Source organism: Heloderma suspectum, chromosome 5 (genome assembly GCF_057233095.1).
Source record: "Heloderma suspectum isolate Gila_16-S chromosome 5, 16-S_ref, whole genome shotgun sequence".
Classification (NCBI taxonomy): domain Eukaryota; kingdom Metazoa; phylum Chordata; class Lepidosauria; order Squamata; family Helodermatidae; genus Heloderma; species Heloderma suspectum.
Genome location: NC_139462.1, coordinates 50808957 through 50828386, shown reverse-complemented (window position 1 = coordinate 50828386; position 19430 = coordinate 50808957). Strand labels below are relative to the sequence as shown.

Sequence of the window (19430 nt, the reverse complement as noted above, 5' to 3'; positions counted from 1 at the left end):
GGGAAGATTTTGTGTGTGCATGATATTGTCTTGTCTGGAAAGGTCCATATTTCTTATTGTGTTGGGCTTGGCTCTGGGAAATCTGGATTCAAATCCCAACTCCTTCATAAACTCACTATGGCAGACGGGGGCTTTGGACATATAATTAATTGTCTCTACCTCAGTCACCCATCTGTGGAATGAAATGGCAACTATCTTGGTTTTTGACTTGGTAATGAAAATGAATGACATAAGGGATAGACTTGAAAACAAAAAACAGGTATTTGAAAACAATGAACAAGTAATAAAACAAACAAATAACTTTTTATGAAAGGAAACAAATCATGCTTTAGCTGTTTTAAAATAATCAGAGTACATACAGAATTAGCAGATCCATGCAGAACTGCTGACTGTTATTACAGCACTTGTATAATAATGAATAAACCTATTTTCAAAACGGTAAGGCTTCTATCTCTGTGATGCAGGTAAACTAGATTCTCATAAGTGGTTTAGTCAGATGATCGGCCTAAAGAAGGGTCGATATTAAGAAACTCCTTTATTTTGTCATATAGGACCAGCACCAAAGCACCTCCTGTCCCACGAAGAACATTTGAGAAGGCTCCCCGAAAAAAGGCATTTATTCCTTCTTGGCCGTATATCTTGATAAAGCAGTCAATAGTTCCTTTGTACTGACGTTCAGCCTCTCCACTCTGCATTCAAAGAAATGTAGACACAGTGGGATTAATGGAAAATGTACACACTTGATCTGTGGCAAGCATTTATTCTGTAGTATTAGGCATTTTTATAATGTATCTTGGAATCTCTCTCTCTCTCTCTCTCTCTCTTGTTTTGTGTCTGGTTCAGTATGAGGACCTTAATAAGTAAATGCTTCCCTGATGTAGCTCTCTGCAGCTAAATTTAGCAAGTCAAAGATCTTGATGTGATGTTTTAGTTAAACGAGGTCACTTCTTTCCTCAGGGCGTTTTGATGCATGCTGATTCTTGATATTGTCTGCAGCAAGTTTTTGGAACACTGTTCTTCTGTGAATTTTAACTAAACTCCACACTGGCCCCCCCCACCCCCTAATCTCCCATCAGTGAATACTAATCTGGAAAAATGGTTTAGATTTCAAAATAATTTCAAAAATCTCTAACATGAAAACAAATATATCCAGAAGGGAGGAAGATAACTAATTCAATAAAAACATACATGTTAGTAGTTATGGCTGTTCTGCTTTCATATTAAAACAGGTGGTAGAAGACATAGTAACCCACAAAAACAATGGCATAGCTATGAGAGAATGCAAGGTTTTTTAAAATCAGTAATTCCAGTTTTAGCAATGTCAGTGGTAGAGTACCTGCTTGGCATGCAGAAGGTTCCAGGTTCAATCCCAGGCATCTCCAGGTAAAAGATCATAGAATCATAGAATAGTAGGGTTGGAAGGGGCCTACAAGGCCATCGAGTCCATCCCCCTGCTCAATGCAGTAATCCAAGTCAGAGCATCCCTGACAGATGGCTGTCCAGCCTCGTATTGAAGGCCTCCAGTGTGGGAGAGCCCGCCCCCCCAGGTAATTGGTTCCATTGTCGTATTGCTCTTACAGTCAGGAAGTTTTTCCTGATGTTCAGCTGGAATCTGGCTTCCTGTAACTTGAGCCCATTATTCCGTGTCCTGCACCCTGGGATGATCAAGAAGAGATCCTGGCCTTCCTCTCTGTGACAACCTTTCAAGTACTTGAAGAGTGCTATCATATCTCCCCTCAGTCTTCTCTTCTCAAGGCTAAACATGCCCAGTTCTTTCAGTCTCTCTTCATAGGGCTTTGTTTCCAGTCCCCTGATCATCTTTGTTGCCCTCCTCTGAACCCTCTCCAGTTTGTCTGCATCCTTCTTAAAGTGTGGTGCCCAGAACTGGACACAGTACTCCAGATGAGGCCTAACCAGTGCTGAGTAGAGGGGAACTAGTACTTCCCAGGATTTGGAAGCTATGCTTCTATTAATGCAGCCCAAAAGAGCATTTGCCTTTTTTGCAGCCACATCACATTGTTGGCTCATACTCAGCTTGTGATCGACCACAATTCCAAGATCCTTCTCGCTTGTAGTGTTGTTGAGCCACGTATCCCCCATCTTGTAACTGTGCATTTGGTTTCTTTTTCCTAGGTGCAGAACTTGGCATTTATCCCTATTAAATGTCATTCTGTTGTTTTATGCCCAGCGCTCCAGTCTATCCAGATCACTTTGAATTTTGTTTCTTTCTTCCAAAGTATTAGCTATCCCGCCCAATTTTGTGTCATCTGCAAATCTGATCAGCATTCCCTGCACCTCCTCCTCCAAGTCATTAATAAAAATGTTGAAGAGCACTGGGCCCAGGACTGAGCCCTGCGGTATCCCACTCGTTACCTCTCCCCAGTTTGAGAAGGTCCCATTGATAAGCATTCTTGGAGTCCGATTCTTTAGCCAACTGTGGATCCACCAGATCGTTGTTTCATCTAGCCCATTTTGAGCTAGTTTGCTCATCAGGGTATCATGGGGCACTTTGTCGAAAACTTTGCTGAAGTCGAGGTATATGATGTCTACAGCATTCCCACGGTCTACAAGGGAGGTTACTTGATCAAAAAATGAGATCAGATTCGTCTGGCAGGACTTGTTCTTGACAAATCTATGTTGGCTTCGAGTAATCACTGCATTGTTTTCCAGGTGCTTACAGATGGATTGCTTGATCATCTGCTCCAGAATTTTCCCAGGGATTGATGTCAGACTGACTGGTCTGTAGTTCCCAGGTTCCTCCTTTTTACCCTTTTTGAAGATAGGGACAACGTTAGCCCTCCTCCAGTCATCTGGCGCTTCACCCATCCTCCATGATTTCTCAAAGAGAATAGACAGCGGTTCTGAGAGTTCTTCTGCCAGTTCCTTTATTACTCTAGGATGCAGTTCATCTGGCCCCAGAGATTTGAACTCATTCAAAGTAATTAGGTGTTCCTTGACCATATGCCTATCGATCTCAAGCTGCAATCCTGCCCCTTCAGCCTGCACTTCGCCTTTGCCAGGGGGGTCATAGACCCTCTTTCGGGAGAAGGCTGAGCCAAAGTAGGATTTGAGCACCTCTGCCTTTTCTTTGGCATCTCTTATCGTTTTGCCATCCTTATGTAATAGCTGAACCACCGTTTCTTTCCTCTGCCTTTTCTTTGTCATCTGTTATCGTTTTGCCATCCTTATGTAATAGCTGAACCACTGTTTCTTTCCTCTGCCTTTTACTATGCACGTAGCTGAAGAAAGCCTTTTTGTTGTTTTTAGCATCCCTCGCTAACCTGCAGATACCTGTCTGAAATCCTGCAGAGCTGATTCCAGTCAGAAGAGAAAATACTGAGCTAGATGGACCAATGGTCTGACTCAGTATAAGGAGTTTCCTGTATTTCTAACCTCATGTTTTCTGGTAAAGTCCTATATATGCTATAGCAATAATGTGGTCTATCTGATTTGGAGGAGATATACAAGGAGAGAGCTATGATGGAACAAGCAGCATCAAGACACAATGGGCCAGTGTGCATGACACAACAGCCCACTGTGGGTTCATTTACCTGTGAGGAGCTGCGGTGTGTGGTGGCTGCCATTATGAATAAGTACGCCCCTGCTGAGGGTTGCCATGGCTTGTCATGTTGTCCAAACCCAGGCAGCAGGGGTTATTTGAGTGTTAAACAACAGTTGTATAACCCACAGTCTGTTTTAACCCACGGTGGGCTGTTGTGGCACCCGAACCAGGTCAATAAGCAGTCATGTATTAGCCCAGACAATCATACAAGGCAATGCTTGCTAAATATGTTGTTTACCTGCATCATCATGCGTCTTCTGACAGTGTCAAAGGGGTATGACAGTATCCCAGAAAATACAGTCACAGCTTGAGCAATTGCAAAAGCTACAACGAATGGTGTGTCTTTGGGATTTGGCAACAATCCCTAAGAAGGGAAAATAGAAAGCAGAAGTCATTGGGTTGCCTTGGGAATTGAAAAATAAAAATGGATGGGGTGAAATCAACATATTGCTCTAGCATTTTGAAAACTGCATTATTTCACATTCTCAGTGTAATTTAAAATATTTCCCCCCTTTTATTTAATGCATTATTGGTGCCAGACAAACCAAACAAAAATAAGCTCTAATAAGAAACAATGAGAACCAATGTAATCTAGTGCCGGGGTGGTCAACTACTGGCCTACTGACAAGATCAGGACTTCAAAGCAACTTTATCCAGCCTCAGTGATCTAACATTGCTCAGGTTTGCTTTTAAGGAGTAAAAACAATACCTACATGTGTATTTCATTGCCACTGTATTTTTGAAAGGCTCTTGCAGGAAGTAAATCCCTTGCTCAGTCCCCACTTTCAATGAACTTACACCATCTGATCACATGTGCAACGACAGTAGGAAGGTGTCCTGTGAGTGGATGCACAGCGAGAAGAATTTCTTGAAAACACTAGCAAAGAACTGAAGCCTAGGGCAGCAACCATTTTGATTATATTTGTTAAACTGTGTTCAGTAAAGTTTGTTTGTTCCATGCTTTGATCTTTTGTGGCATCATTTTATAAAGTTTGCAGCATCAATATACATCATACATACAGCGGTTACTTTTAGGTAATGCCAAATTTGTAGAGCTTGGCCATCTCTGATGGGGTTGGATTGTTCTGATCTCCTGTCCCAAAAACATAGTCGTCCCAAAGTCTGCAGAAGATGGCCTACCTTGGTCTATTGAATAAAATTCTGGACTAGGTCTTGGAACACCTGCTCAGCCATGAACTCACCAAGTAGCTTTGACTAAGGTTGCAGCCCTGAACACAGTTACTAAAGACTAAGCGCCATCGAAAGAGATTTACTTTCGAGTTAACTTGTATGAGATTCCTCTTTGAGTTGTTTACATTCATGAATGAGTATAAAGTGTTCTGTCTACACACACTAGCATCCCCATCTTCAATTAACACACTGAGATCTTGACCGCAAGGACTGCCTCATTTTATTCAATGGTGGCAATAAACGTCCACATGCCAAACAATACACATGTGAGTTTGCTTCCTCACCTGAAATCAACAGGGCGGCTGTTGATCAACAGGGCAGCTGTGAGTGTGGGAGCTTCATATCACACCAGAGGTTTAGCCCCAGTAATAAATTACTGGCTTGGGGCGCAATTAATCTATAGAAACAACTAGCTAACAAGTATTGTCATCAACCACTGGGTAACTCTGGGCGAGTCTTCTGTTACAAAGTAGCTCTCTTTTGAGTGAACAGTACTGACTCCATTTTGAGACAGACAAAAAGCCAGACAGCTTCATCTCCAGCCTCAGCAAAGGTGGGAGAAAGGCACAGGAATGGGTTTGAGAGCAACATGCAAGACTAGATCAAGCAATTCAGTTTCTAATGGATTTCTTAAAATGCAAAGGCAAAGGTGGGGGGTCAAAATTCAGCAAACATGAATGTGCTGGATAGCAAGAGTGATATCTGGTAAGTTACCTAGTCAACCACCTGCAATATGCTCCTATTGTTGAACTCCAGCCTTGACACCTATCTTTAAAACAGTCATTGACATGTAAAGTCACCTTTTGTTAAAAGAATAAGAGATAGTAAGTAGGACTTTTGTTTTTGGCAAGTACATCCCCAAGCACCCTCTTTTGTTATACAAGATGGGAGGCCAACTCAGTCTTTCTCCCATTGCAAGTAGCACCATTACCATTGCCTATAAGCAGTGTCTGGCTCATTTGAGTTGTGATGTCACTGCCTTTCTCTGAACTGTATAAGATGCCTCAGGCTGGGGCAGTCCCCAGCCCCCCTCTTCCCAGAGGTGAGGATCCGTGCTGCTGAAATCACTAGGTGCCTCACCGCTGCAGGGGCAAGGTGCCACACTGCTGCTGAAATCACTCAGAGTCTCTCCTCCCAGAGGAAAGGCTCCATGCTGAAATCACTGAAATCCCTAAGCTCCTTGCTTGCCAGAGCAAGGTGCCAACAGTGGGTGCTTTGCCTCCCCAGTCAAGGCCCTCTGCTTTCCTTCCTCTTCACCTGAGACCAAGAATTGCAATGCGCACTAGTTCCTGTCTGCAGGAAAGGGCTTCAGCCCAAGGAAAGGCATATTGCTTTTAGAGGTTCTTTGTAGAAATTGCTCCCCCCCCCCCCCGCCTTTGTGTGTAGGCTTCAGGAAGACTCCTAACTTGGTAAAGGCTGGAGCATCCCCAATTAAGTGTTAAATCCATTTGCTCAGCTAATTCCCCAAACTAGCTTGTGCATTTGAATCTTTGTAAACCCTGATAAATGTGCCATTGTGGCATTGTCCTCTCCAACAGTGTCTTGAGTGTGAATCTCTTTGGGTGGGAGTTGCCTTCTTAGCCATAGACACTCTATTGCCAATGTCTAAAGGTTCCTTATAAGCGGGTGTGTGAGTCTCGCTAGAACGTGTGTAAGTTGGTACACAAGTCTAACTAGAGCACATCATGTAACACTTCACTACTAGGTCTCAGTTTTCAGTTTTGAAACAGGATTAATAATGCCATAGATGACAGGGATGTTCTGAAAATGAATGCGTTAAAAACTGTAAAGTACATGCATAATAAGAGCGATATATACATTCATCCACCTTTGATTGGAAAGTGACTTTGACCAGTAAACTTACTTTTATGGTGTCATAACATCCAAAATAGGATGCCCGATATACAATAATCCCCTGTACCGAAACACCAAATCCTTGGTATAGGCCAGTAACTCCATCTTTTTTTGCAATTTTAGCAATACAGTCAGCAAGGCCTGTGAATTGTCGTTCTGCAGTACCTAAATAAAAAGGGGGTGGGGAATAAAGGTTATTCAGGGTAATTGGAGAGCACTGGTATTTATGGCACATTGAGAGATAACACAAAAAAGCTAAGCTAGGGGGCAATTTTAGCTTTTGCGCCTCCCTGTCATGAACAAACAAATGTTGTTGCTTGGTAAAGATATGTAAAAAGTGAGTCTTCTTTGCACATCTGCATCACTACTCAGAGACTGGAAATGTGAAATTTAAAGCAACTTCACTTTACATGCTTACTAAATTAGAAAAATAATCTAACATACTGGTTTAATTCAAATCTCCACTATACAGAAATTCCTAACAAATTTATTATGGGACTTTCAAACTAATGTGTGTCTTTTTTTTATTCTCACCCAGAAACAAAAAGAAAAAAAAAAAAAGAAAAGGCAAAGCTTCCAAATAATGATGCTAAGATATAGGGAATAAGAAATAAAAAAGGTCCAGTGCATTTTGGTATTCACCTTTGTCAGGGGCACCAAAAGAGATAACAAACCATATTTCAAAATACTTAATACAAAAATATTCATTAACTCAAATTATATATAGCGTCCACAAAATAGAAACACAAATAAAAACAAATCTAGTAACAAAATGTAATCAAATCAGTAACACAAAACCCTGTGACTAAGAACATAAAACATGCCTAAAGAAAAATGGCCCTTCACAAACAACTGAATCACAAACAACAACCACATTTATTTGTTTTACACAGCAAAACTCTATACGAAAAATTAATAAATACTTCATATAACTATACAAACAGTGCTATCCTATACATGCCTATTCAGAAGCAAGTCCCATCAAGTTCAACTGGGCTTACTCCCAGGTTAAGTGGGCATAGGATTGCAACCCTAAGAGAAATCTAAACAGATTATATAGCCTTGCTAAAGCACCTGACAAACGTTTGGAAGTTCATAGGTGCTTGTCAAGCCATTTCTGGTGTTAATTTTTTAAAAACTTAATTTACAAAGGTCTATATTTCAGAATAACTTGGGAGGTCACTCAGTTGCCTTTTCTGGCAGGGATGGGGGGGAGACGGATTCATTTCCAAACTGATTGGCACTCAGCCACACAAGTATACCATTAGAGGGGGGTGGCTTTGCAGAACCTTCAGATTCAGAGCAGCATGCTACGGATTTCCAGATGTTGAGGAGCTACAAAAGACCATGCTTGTGGACTTCAGAGAGGCATCTGGTTGGCCACTGTGGGAAAGAGAATGCTGAATAGATGGATCTTCGGTCTGATTCAGCAGGATTATACTTACGTTATGAACACCCTCTCCCCCTTTCCAAAGAATACAATATACAATTTGCCTTTTCCTTATGTATCAGCACCTGAAAACAACAAAAACAAACTGCACACCTTAAAATACGATGATGATGCTTACCTTTTCCAATATCAGCACCTAATCGAGTCCTTGCAAAGTCTAATGGATATACCACACACAACGAAGTTGCCCCAGCTGCTCCACCAGAAGCCAGATTTGCAACAAACCACCTCCCGAACTGAAATGGTAAAACTGTGCTAAGTTCAAAAGCAGAGTTCAATGTCACCCTCCCATTTTTTTCCTGATAAATACCTGAAGTAATAGAATGAAGGGCTAAAATGACACAAGTTTGAAACTGGCTTAAATTTCTACATTCCAAATGATCAAATGTAAATATAAGCAAATGGCTAATGTCCTACGAAACTTTGCTTTTGCAACACTCAGATTTGGAGATTCAAAACTTGACTCTCTTCTTACACAATCCCACCACATGCCCTCCCTGATATGGGTTGATTTTTTTTTTTTAAAGAGCATACAAAACAAATTTTAGGGTCCTGGGAAAAACAAGTTTTAGGCCAATATTCTCCAGCCTGGGGAAGGCAATGGCAAACCACCCCGCTACAGTCTGCCATGAAAACGCCAGCGCAAGCGACGTCCCTCTAGGAGTCAGTAATGACTCGGTGCTTGCACAGGAGGAACCTTTCCTTTTGGTGCCCTCCAAGTATTTTGGACTTCAGCTCACATAAGTCCTGGCCAGCATGGACAATGGTCAGGAATCCTGGGGGTTGTAGTCCATAACATCTGGAGGGCATCAGCTTGGGAAGGCTGTTTTAGGCTTACAAGACTGCTACATGAGGGTCTTTCACAAAACCCCATACCCAATCCAAATTCAGTGCTGAAATGTGAATAATGTTACACTCCTGCACCCCACTCCTGAGAGGGGAGAACTTGCAGGGGCTTCAGCACTTAATCAGATTTCAGTTTCCTAGAAAGAGGGCACTGGAGACTTGTGGCATTTCTTTTATAAAAGGTTTACTTACACTGTGCTCAAGATGAGGGCCCACAACATCACCATGTCAATCCATCCCTGCTTCCCCTCAACTGCCTAGGGATCTTCTTCTCCCCAGACAAAAGCAGGTCTCACCTTTTGTCTTAGATTCTTTCTCCTGTTCCCTCAGGCATCACTTGGCCCCTCCCCTTGGCCTAATAGAACAAATGTTACCAGTTCAAGAGTTACAGAGTTGGGGGAAATCGTCAATCTCTTTGTACTCAGAGGCACTGAGTTGTAAGGGACCCCTGGAGATAATTGAGACTGGCCCCAATCACATAACACTAACACGGTTAAGCTTGAGTTTTAGATTTTTTGTCTTTTCATTTCTTGGAAATGCCATCTTTTGGTATTGGCATTTACAACTTAATATTCAAATTTATGTTCCTTTTCAGCTCAAATAAAATGTTAAACTAAGCAGCTGTTACTTTTCACAAAGCAGTGTGCAACAAATAATATATAAAAAAACCCTGAGCTTCAGTCTAGCTAAAGTTAATAATGACTAAGTCCTTCTGAAAGAAATGAGATTTGAGATAAGTTGCAACGGACATGTTCCACTGATTTCAATGGCGCTTATTATACAAAACTAATGTTTAGCTGGATGGAATTAAAAACATGCATTGTTAAAAGACAGCCTTTGAATACTTACTTTATTTGAAAACTATACATAGAACATTAGTTCTAAATATAGTTCTATAACATAAAACACTAAAAAAATCTTTTACTTTCTCCATCATTTATACCACACAGAATTTCAAGAGAGATTTCACATTTTCTAGAGTAAGAGCTTTAAAATTGAACTGGCCTATATATTAATTTATTTAAAATTGACAGAATCAGCATGTAATGCAAGGTATTAAATGCAAATGGAGGGCATTGCAAATGCTAATCAAGGAGAGTATTAATTTATTTTATTTATACCCCACCTTTCTATCAAAAATGGCACTCAAGGCGGCTTACAGAACCAATTAATACTGATTAAAACAATACATTAAAATGCAATAAAAACATAGGAAAGGTTCCTCCTGTGCAAGCACCGGGTCATTACTTGACCCCTAGAGGGACGCCGCTTACGCTGGCATTTTCATGGCAGACTATAGCGGGGTGGTTTGCCATTGCCTTCCCCAGTCGTGACTACCTTTCCCCCAGCATGCTGGGTACTCATTTTACCGACCTCGGAAGGATGGAAGGCTGAGTCGACCTGAGCCGGCTACCCGAGACCCAATAAAAAAATAACAGTTACAGAAAAATTGTTATTAAAAACAGCACCCATACCACCAGACCTACATACAGGTTAAAGGCCTTCTTAAATGAAGTGGTTTTTGTCTGCTGGTGGAAGGACATAAAAAGAGGGAGGAAAACTAGCCTTCCTTAAGGAGGAAGTTTCATAGCCTGGGAGTGACCACTGAAAAGGCTCTCTCGAGTCACCACCAAATGTGCCTCTGAAGGTGGCAGTCTTGAAAGAAGGGCCTCTCCAGAAAATCTTAGGAATTGGGCAGGCTCATATGGGAGAAGGTAGTCTTCCACGTTGCCTGGTCCCAAGCTGTATTAAACATGAAACAGCACTAGATGCTTTAGAAAATAAGTCTCTGGCAATGCAAAAGGCATTAGAAGGAAAGAAAATGAACCTGCATGTTGGGGAAAAGGGGCTTTAAAATTCCAAGACAATATGTACACACACACACACATATATACACACACACACAATCAATAAAAATGTTTCAAATGTATGGCCATGGTACATTAGATATAAAATATTATGCCTTATGTATTGCTGATATGACCATTAGAGCCCTTCAGCTTCAGCATCTTTGACTGACTCATGGAGCTTGTCAAACCTATTTGACAGACAAGTCACATGGGATGCACAGATGTGTTCCCAAGTAGCGGAAAGTCAGGGCTGATTCACACGTGCATATATATCAATAGATGTTTCATCACTTGGGATAGATTTATACATTCATTTTTCTTCAAAAGAAAGACTCAGTGATCACATGGAGAAAGAACTGCATGAACCAGAAGTACACAGTTAGCACTGATTTCCACAATGCAACAGTGCCTGGAAAGACCCTTGTGCAATGGATAATGGCCGATTACGTATTACTTTGATCATGCAGTCATGAGCAATGACATTTCTGAAGATGATTGTTTAGAGCAGCCTTCCCCAACCCGGCACCCAGCTTATCAACTGAGTGGGAAGGATGGGAGTTGTAGTCCAACTCAGCTAGAGGCCACCAGGTTGGGGAAGGCTGGTTTAGATAAATTTAAGCAGCAAAGATAAGGCCCTTGTTGACTGATTACTCACAGCTGAACGTGTTCACTTCCAGAATTGAAAAAGAATTGTTTGAAATATCTGTGGTGGCTTTTTCAGATGTACAAATTATCACATCATGTTGCAGTCCCCAAGTGATGAACAATAGTAAACTTGCCCTTAAAAATAGCCTTTTTCAAGATATTTCCCATTGGAGGAGACAGCTGTAGACTCTTATGGGGTCTTTTGAAAATATGTTCATTTATACATATACAGATTGAGAAGGTTTAATTGAGAAAGCAGCAGTCAGTATCATAAGTGCAATTAACAGACAATGGTTTCAAATTGCTTCTCCACATCTGTGCATCCCATGTGACTTGTCTGTCAAATAGGTTTGACAAGCTCCATGAGTCAGTCAAAGATGCTGAAGTTGAAGGGCTCTAATGGTTAAGAGGATTTTTGTTGTTGTTTTGCCTTAATACACCAGACTAGGGTAAGTTAAAAAATAGCCTAAATCAGAAGAAAAATATCTGTCTTTATAAGCAGCATGATATTGGGCTTTAAGCAGAGGCATCACTCTGCATAATGATATTAATGTTATTAATGTCATTAAGGGCATAACTGTATGCATGTTTAGACAGAAAAAAGTCCTACAACTCCCAGTATTTCCCAGTCAGCCAAGCTGGCTGCAGATTGCTTGGAGCTGTAAGCCTTTTTTTTCTGCCTAAACATGCATAGGATCGCACCCTGAAGCAACTACTGAATTACTCCTTCACTAGTTCTGTATCCTCATGCAAGAACCAATGATTTGAATCCTAACTAGCCTTCTACAAATGGAAGGGCTCCTTGACCATGATCCAGTGGAGGACACTGCTGGTGGAAGGGGCAGGAAGCCATTTTCATCAATTTCCCCATGCCCTGCAGCATCCCCTCCGCCATTCCAGAGGGTTGCCCAGCCCCGTGAGCAAAATTTTACAGGGCACAAGGGGCTGCAGTGGGAATCAGTGAAAGTCACCTCTCCCTATTGCTGGTGGCAACGTCCTGCCAGGGAGAGCAAACTCAGGTTCCCAGCCAATGACCTGGTTTGCACGATCAAACAACCCACGGTTTGCTAACCATGTGTTGTTTGCGAGCATGCCCGAGTGAATGAGCATGCTGGTTGCTGCCAGCTCCCACTTTCAATTAACAACCAGGTATGCCCTATTGCTGGCTTGTTTTGTGACGTGCAAAACTGGAAACTCAGGTTTGTTTGGGGGTTAAATAGCCTAGAATTTCTGGGTTGGCATGTCATGAAACAACTCAGGAATGAGGCATTCCTGAGTTGTTAATTAAAGGCAGAAGTGGCGAGCACCCACTCGATACCTCCAGTTCCTTAAACAACCCAGGAATTGACTGTGATGTGTGAACCAGATCATTGTCTCTTTTATACACTGCCTATTGAAACTTGTACCAGTAGCCACTTCTGCACGATTGGACCAAGCAAAAGGATTTGGGACGTATGTGTATTCCCCCCTGCCCCCCGTAAACCAAAGGTTAGGTCACATTTACCTGCTTTTCTTTATCCACTCCAGACATGAATATTTGTTTGTATTTGTCTTTGAAAGCAAAGTTTAGGGCCTGAGTTGGGAAATACCGGATGACATTGGCAAGATTGCCACGCCAGAAGCTGAGAAATCCTAGAGACAGAAGATTTAGAAATGAACAGTTTGTATTCTCTTCAGAGGTTTATATTCCATGACTACATTTTTATTATTTCAAATGGCTCAAATTATTTCAGTTTGAATACATGATAGAAGTGGGAAAAACCAACTAACTCCTTTGAAAACTTTATTCACTGTCTTAATTCAGGATCACCCCACAAACTCTCTCTGTCTCACCCCACATTCCCAGCACACAAGATCCAGTCACCAGAGTCACTTATGTTTGTTTTTCTTTCAGGATCACACCGGCAAACAGTCTTACTCACTCTCTCCCCAACCCCACATGTAGACCCCTTCCCTGTTCCCCACCCCCTTCTATTGGGTCAACTTACAGGCCTTCCTAAATCTTCCCATTGCTCTCCACCATCCTCCTCAGCCCCGGTCCGCTCGCTTCTTCCTAGAGTCACCCTCCCTACCCTATATCCCATCTCCCCTCTTCCTCCTCCTACTCTATTGGGTCACCCGCAGCTCTCGCCCAGTTCCCCAGTTCTCCTCAAGTCTCACCCCACCCCCACCCCACATTATCAGGCAACAGCACTGAGGTCCACCATCCCTTCCTTCCTGCCTTTTTACTTCCTGGTAGCCGCAAGTGCCTCAAAGCAGATCATGGGCCTCCAGCCACCTACCATCTTTACTTTGTAAGAACGTCTCTGGGTCCACATGGGGAACAGAGGAATTCAGGAAAATACAGATGGCAGGTTGCTGGAGGCCAATGCTTCACTTTGAAGTGGTCCCAGCCACCTGAAGTTTTAAAAAAAGTCTCTGGGGAAGTGTCCATGGGAGCACTGATGTCTGCAGGCACCACATTGCTTCTACGGGGCTGGTGGGATCTCACTGACTGGAGGTCTTCAAGCAGAGGCTAGACATCTTTCTATTGGGCATATTCTAGCTTGAGATTTCCTGTGTTGAGCAGGGGACTAGATGGCCCACATGGTCCCCTCCAACTCTGTGATTTTATCAGCTTCGTAACGCTAAGGCCACCAGAAAGACGCAAACTAGGTTACAGATCATTATGAAAGGGAGAGAAAATATAAAATACCAGAATGTCCTACATAAACATCCACCTCCACTTTGAGAATTGTATTTCTGAATACTTCATTTTAAAAAATTAGAAAAATGGCCAAGGAGAGCAACAGAGCTCGCCATGAAGAATGGAATGCTTTTCATAGGAGGAAATGCTAAGATAATTCCTTAGGTTGAAATAGGCCCTGGTATCAGAATGGATTCCCCCTCCTCCTGCAGCCCCTCCCCCTCACATGCCCACAAATCTACTCTGGAGGGTTGGAGAACCCTCTGGAGGAGATCTGGAAGGGATGTGGGGGTTGCAGTGGGGAGAAGAGGAAAGAAAAGTCCTGTTGTGCAAGTTGTCGCTGGGTGGAACTCATGGCGAAGAAAAAGAATATAGCAATAAATAATTGTGTAACACATCTCACAGTTTTACACATCTGTAAAAAATTGGTTTAAAAATTGGTTAAAAAACACCTGAACAAATCCTGCATAAGTTCATAGATGGTGAGAAAACAACTATGAGGCAAGCAGCTCAGGTCATCCGTTGTGGTATGTTGGGTGTTAGTAATGCTTTAAAGAGCCAGGGACTGGGAATAAATGGCAGGAAATAGAGTGCTCTGTTAGCAGACTGTGATGTTAAAACATGCTAAAGCATGTACATCTGTCAAAGATAAAACCTAGCCTCAGTGGGCTGTTGGCTAGACACCGTACAGCTGCTTTTAGGGTCTTATATTTTAGCCACCAGATGGGGGTGCTAAGACCTTTTAAATAAAGAGTAGTGGAATGGACTAGGTTTTGCAGTTATATTGGAAGTATAAATGCAGCAAGTTTTTAATAATCATAATCCTCTTATTAGACAAAGCACACTTCCGTTAAACATTTTGATAATTGTGTTATAAAGGCTAAAACTGTGTGGTGTGTTAGTGCCTTGCTAAGTGAAAACTATATCATAAAAGGGGGTTATTTTGAGAAAGATTACAGAGGGGCAGTAGAGGTGATGGATCTTTGATGTAAAATATAGTCTCTGAGGAAATACTTGAAGGGGATGAGGAGTATGAGGCAAACAGACCTGGATTTAAACTCCAGAGTATTTCAAAAGGGAATTTCAGATATAAAAGGGAAGCATGGGAGAACAGGGCAAAGGTGAAGGGACAACTGGAGATGCTGAAGCCCCGAGAAGCAAAGCTCTCACTACAGGAATGTAACAGGAGCTGAAAAACAGCATGGGACTAAGCAGTAAGGATCTTTGTAGGAGTGAGTTCATTAAAAGGGAAATGTAAGAAAGAACAATTTGAAAGGTTGGTGTGGTCAAAGAGGCAATATGTGAATTATTATTTTATAGGGTGAGTTTAGAACAGTGGAAAAGGGGTCAATGGGGAAAGGAGATTGCAATATTCAGGGAAAAAGTAAAGCAAGAACAAACATTGTGTCTGCAAGAATAAAGAAAAAATAGCAATAAATGGATGGTCCATATTTCCTGATGAAGCTCCCAATGTTAATTTCTGTCAACTTTCTGAAACATGAAAATTTACCTTGTGCTACTAGTCTTGACCATGGCAGTTCACAACCAGATATTAATCCAAAATGGCCCATCAGGTGCTTCCAGCAATAGCTGCAAACATCTACTGCAGGACTAAGAACTTAAACTAAGGGCCAACAATATGTGATCTTATTTACATGGCTGCATGCCTGTTTCTTTCTTTAACTACACACCACTATTGATCAAAGTGTATCTGTAGTGACTTGCTTCTCTAGCTAACAGAAATACCCCCCCCCCCCCCAATACATGCCACTTGTCATTCTACAATCTTTTTTAGGTTCTGTCACGGGATTGATTCCAGCCGATAGAGGGGTGAAACAAGGATGCACACTGGCACCTTTTCTTTTCAATTTCTTTATCAATGACATTGTTCAGTATATGAAAAATGACCCCAAAACCCCCTCTGTTAAGTGGGGGAAGAAAAGTCCCTCTTTACGCAGACAATATGGTTCTTCTCTTTTACATCCAAGTAGGGCTTACAAGGCTTCTGGCCAATCTGGAAGTCTATTGCCAAGTCAACAAATTAACAATTAACTATGAAAAGATAGAAGTGATAGTCTTTAGAGGTGGCTCAAAAAACGTAAATGGCACATAGGCCAAAATGAGATAGAGCATGTGCCCACATACAGTTATCTAGGCCTATTATTTGCTGTCTCGTCTTCATGGCAACCCCATATCAAGGCTGCAGAACTCAAGGCTGAACAGATTATAAGTGGAATCTTTAAATTTTGGTATGCTGTGGGTGGTAGGCAGGTGCTTCCCATCCTGAATGTAATACAATTGAACATTCACCCCAAATATTATATGGACCAGAGATCTGGTGTTTTAAAATCTTGGATGAGTTAGGATGTTATATTGTGATGACCCAGGGTTCTAAACAATAAAACTGAACTGAAACATTTATTATTGTGATTATTTATAGGAAAAATAGTCAGTTACAGGATCCTCAACTATTATTCCAGAAGGGGGGAAATACAATTTAAAGAAGTCAAGTGCTGGAGTTGGAAAGTAATACAAACAAGTTAAGGTTAGAATCCTATGCCCTTATTTGAGACTACATCCCACTGAACTCAATGGGATTTACTTTTATGTAGACTTGCATAGGATCAGGCTATATGCATGGGGGTTTTGTATTTCTGTTAGCTAGAGAAGCAAGTCACTACAGATACACTTTAATCAATTGCTGCTGATGTCTGTTTATTCAATATGTGTGTTTATTCAATAACGTCTCACAGAGTTCCAGTAAAACTTACTATCAAATAAGTATGCATAGTATGACAGCCTTACCAGCTCAGAACCAAAAGAAGAAACAAAGGCAGAGAGAAAAGGGTCTGTTAAGTAATCACACTGCCCTTTGGAATGAGGGAGGATAGGTTCCTGGGAAAATCCCTGCTTTGCTGCATGGGTAAGATAGCTGAAATGTTAAGAACATGTAAAACAAATTTTTTTTAAATGTAAAATGCCTTAATTTTTGGTTAGTTTATACATGTAGATGGGCAGTGTAAACTTGGGAGCTGGAGAGGGGAGGGAATGTACCACAGGAAAGGGATATAGGAAAGATGAGAAGTCTAGAGTACATACACACGTTTGAAAATTGAAACAACATGGGCTAATAGAAGTGGGAACACCCTGCTTACTAAAGATGGTACTTAAAAAAAGAAAAGAAAAAGGAAAGGACTGAAAACGTATGGAGACTGCAGTAGCGCTTGGAAACACACGTATTTGGGATTATGTATAAGTGTTTATGTAGCGCTGAATGCACAAAGAACTTCACATACATTTCTCGTCATCCTTACAACAGCCCCAAAAGGTAGGTCAGTGTTATTTCCATATTGCAACCAGGGGGAGGGGAGACTGCATAACACAGATTTCTCTAAGGCCTCCTACTGTATTCATGGCAAAGGTGAGATTTAAACCAGGAGCCTCCTGTATAGCAGAGCAGCTCTTGAAGGAGGGCTATTCCTTAGGGATGACATACCTTGCTCCTGAGGGATGCGCACAAAGCAGTCTATCATGCCTTTGTACTGCTGGTCAGCACGGATCTGCTTGGATGAGGCCTGGACCTGCAGCAGCAGCTTAACACGCTCAATGGGGGCTACCGCTGTCTTGGAAACTGCTGCCGCCACACCACCAATCATGAGGTCCTTCCCAAAAGAGACGGGATCAAAAAGCTGCTGTCCCTCTGCGGCCTGCATGGTGTCGATTGGGTAGGCAGAGAGGTTTTGGTGGAGCTAGAACCTCCAAGCAGCATCACCTAGCACCAGGCAACACTTCTAACTGCCACTGCTCAGAAAGAGCCAATGGGTTCCCCCTCCCCCCAGCCAGATCAGATGTATGCATTCTCAAGCCACATGATCGAGCAATGCCCAATCACAGGCATCTCCCACTGAGCATCCTTTTCCAAAGAAAATTCTGGGCCCTGCGGAGATGGAGGCTAGAGGCGGTGGTTAGTAAGCAACAGCTAGCTAAGGCCTAGAAATGAGCAACCAGAAACTGGGACAGAAGAAACCTACAGGCTCTTCAGAGCACAGTTGCTCCAACTAAAAATTAATAGGTGCTCATTTTCCTGTTCAGTGTAGTTTGTTTTGTTCTTCAATAAACATGTGATGTGGGCCTGCAAAAGTGAGTAGAACTGGACTGCTTTTAAAAGTGAGGAACTTAAAAAAGTTTCCAGCTTTAACAAAACAAAAATCTTGTGAAGCACGCACACATGAGAGGGCTGTTGTATTGAGTCCCCCTTCCAACACTATCAATTAAAGGCAGCAGGAACACCGGCTTTCCCTTAACATTTTGTGTGCAGATGTAGGGGGAATATGGTTGACTCTTCCTCCTGGACCAATTCAGTCCTTATCGGTAACTCTGTGAGTGTAGAAGTGGGATTGTACCTAGAGAGCTGTTGTGGAATGAGAATAGTTTCCTTGTACTTCACAGCCTAATGTTAATTTACAAATGAGAATATTACTACTGCTCCTTTGTGGTGTCTTAAATTATGAGTCATGCATTGACTACAGGGTAGGTGTTTATCTAAGGCACTGTAGTTATTTCAATGCACTGGACGACTAGAATCTATAACACTAATCTATAATCCACAACTATATTCTATTTTTATTTTATTTATTTATTAAATTTCTATACTGCCGAATAGCTGGAGCTTTCTGGGCAGCTCAAAAACCTCTAGGTCATGCCTGGCAAGTCACACTGACTTCAAAGGGTCTACACAAAGTATGACTAAGTCTGGATCCAACCCAATGTATATAGATATACAGAAATCAAGGACTCTAAGCCTTAATCCAGAAACCATTACATATACAGTATGCCAGGGATTATATGAAGGAGGAGCTTTTTCACTTCCACTGAAGAAAGAACCCATGTCTCCCAATGACATCATAAACTGTTTTATACAATTCTCTATCCTCTTAGCAGATGTCATATTCACATGAAGAAACTTGATACAAATAAACATTTGGCATGACCATAATGAAATTTAAAATAAAATAGACACTAAAAGCCTGTACAGGGTTAGTGGTGCTGTTTCCTCATTGTAAGAATTTCTTCTGAAGATGAGCCAAGTTCAGCACTGGAGCATGTGCTTGTAAGTTTTAGGTTTAACCACACTGGCATTTCCATTCTATCTTGAAACAGGGCTCAAAAAGTCCTCTTCCTGAAAACAAAACTAGACAAGATCCTAATCACACAATTAGCAAGATAAATGGCTTTTAAAAAGTAAATAGCGGGCATGCAGTCAGGATCTGTATCCTTGTATAAGGTAACGTGTATGTTTTTTTTTTACCCTTTGCCCCCTGCTGTGGTCCTCATTGGCTCCCCACA

At 41.8% G+C, this 19430-nt stretch overlaps 1 protein-coding gene across 1 annotated transcript; it reads right to left on the bottom strand.

Annotated features, from left to right (window-relative positions):
* Positions 1-282: 282 nt before the first annotated feature.
* Positions 283-17901, bottom strand: SLC25A31 (solute carrier family 25 member 31). Its single transcript, XM_084855997.1, has 6 exons — positions 17581-17901; positions 12903-13030; positions 8176-8293; positions 6618-6772; positions 3801-3926; positions 283-689 (listed from the first exon to the last, which is right to left on the bottom strand). The coding sequence occupies exons 1-6, from the start codon at positions 17795-17797 to the stop codon at positions 489-491; spliced, it is 945 nt and encodes a 314-aa protein (XP_084712123.1). The 5' UTR covers positions 17798-17901; the 3' UTR covers positions 283-488.
* Positions 17902-19430: the final 1529 nt, after the last annotated feature.

Coding starts and splice junctions, on each gene's coding strand:
- SLC25A31 (XM_084855997.1), bottom strand. CDS start 17,797: ATGCAGGCCGCAGAGGGACAGCAGCTTTTTGATCCCGTCTCTTTTGGG. Junction 6,773..8,175: donor AGGTGCTGATATTGGAAAAG/GTAAGCATCATC, acceptor CTTTTTATTTAG/GTACTGCAGAACGACAATTC. Junction 690..3,800: donor GAAGACGCATGATGATGCAG/GTAAACAACATA, acceptor CTTTGAATGCAG/AGTGGAGAGGCTGAACGTCA.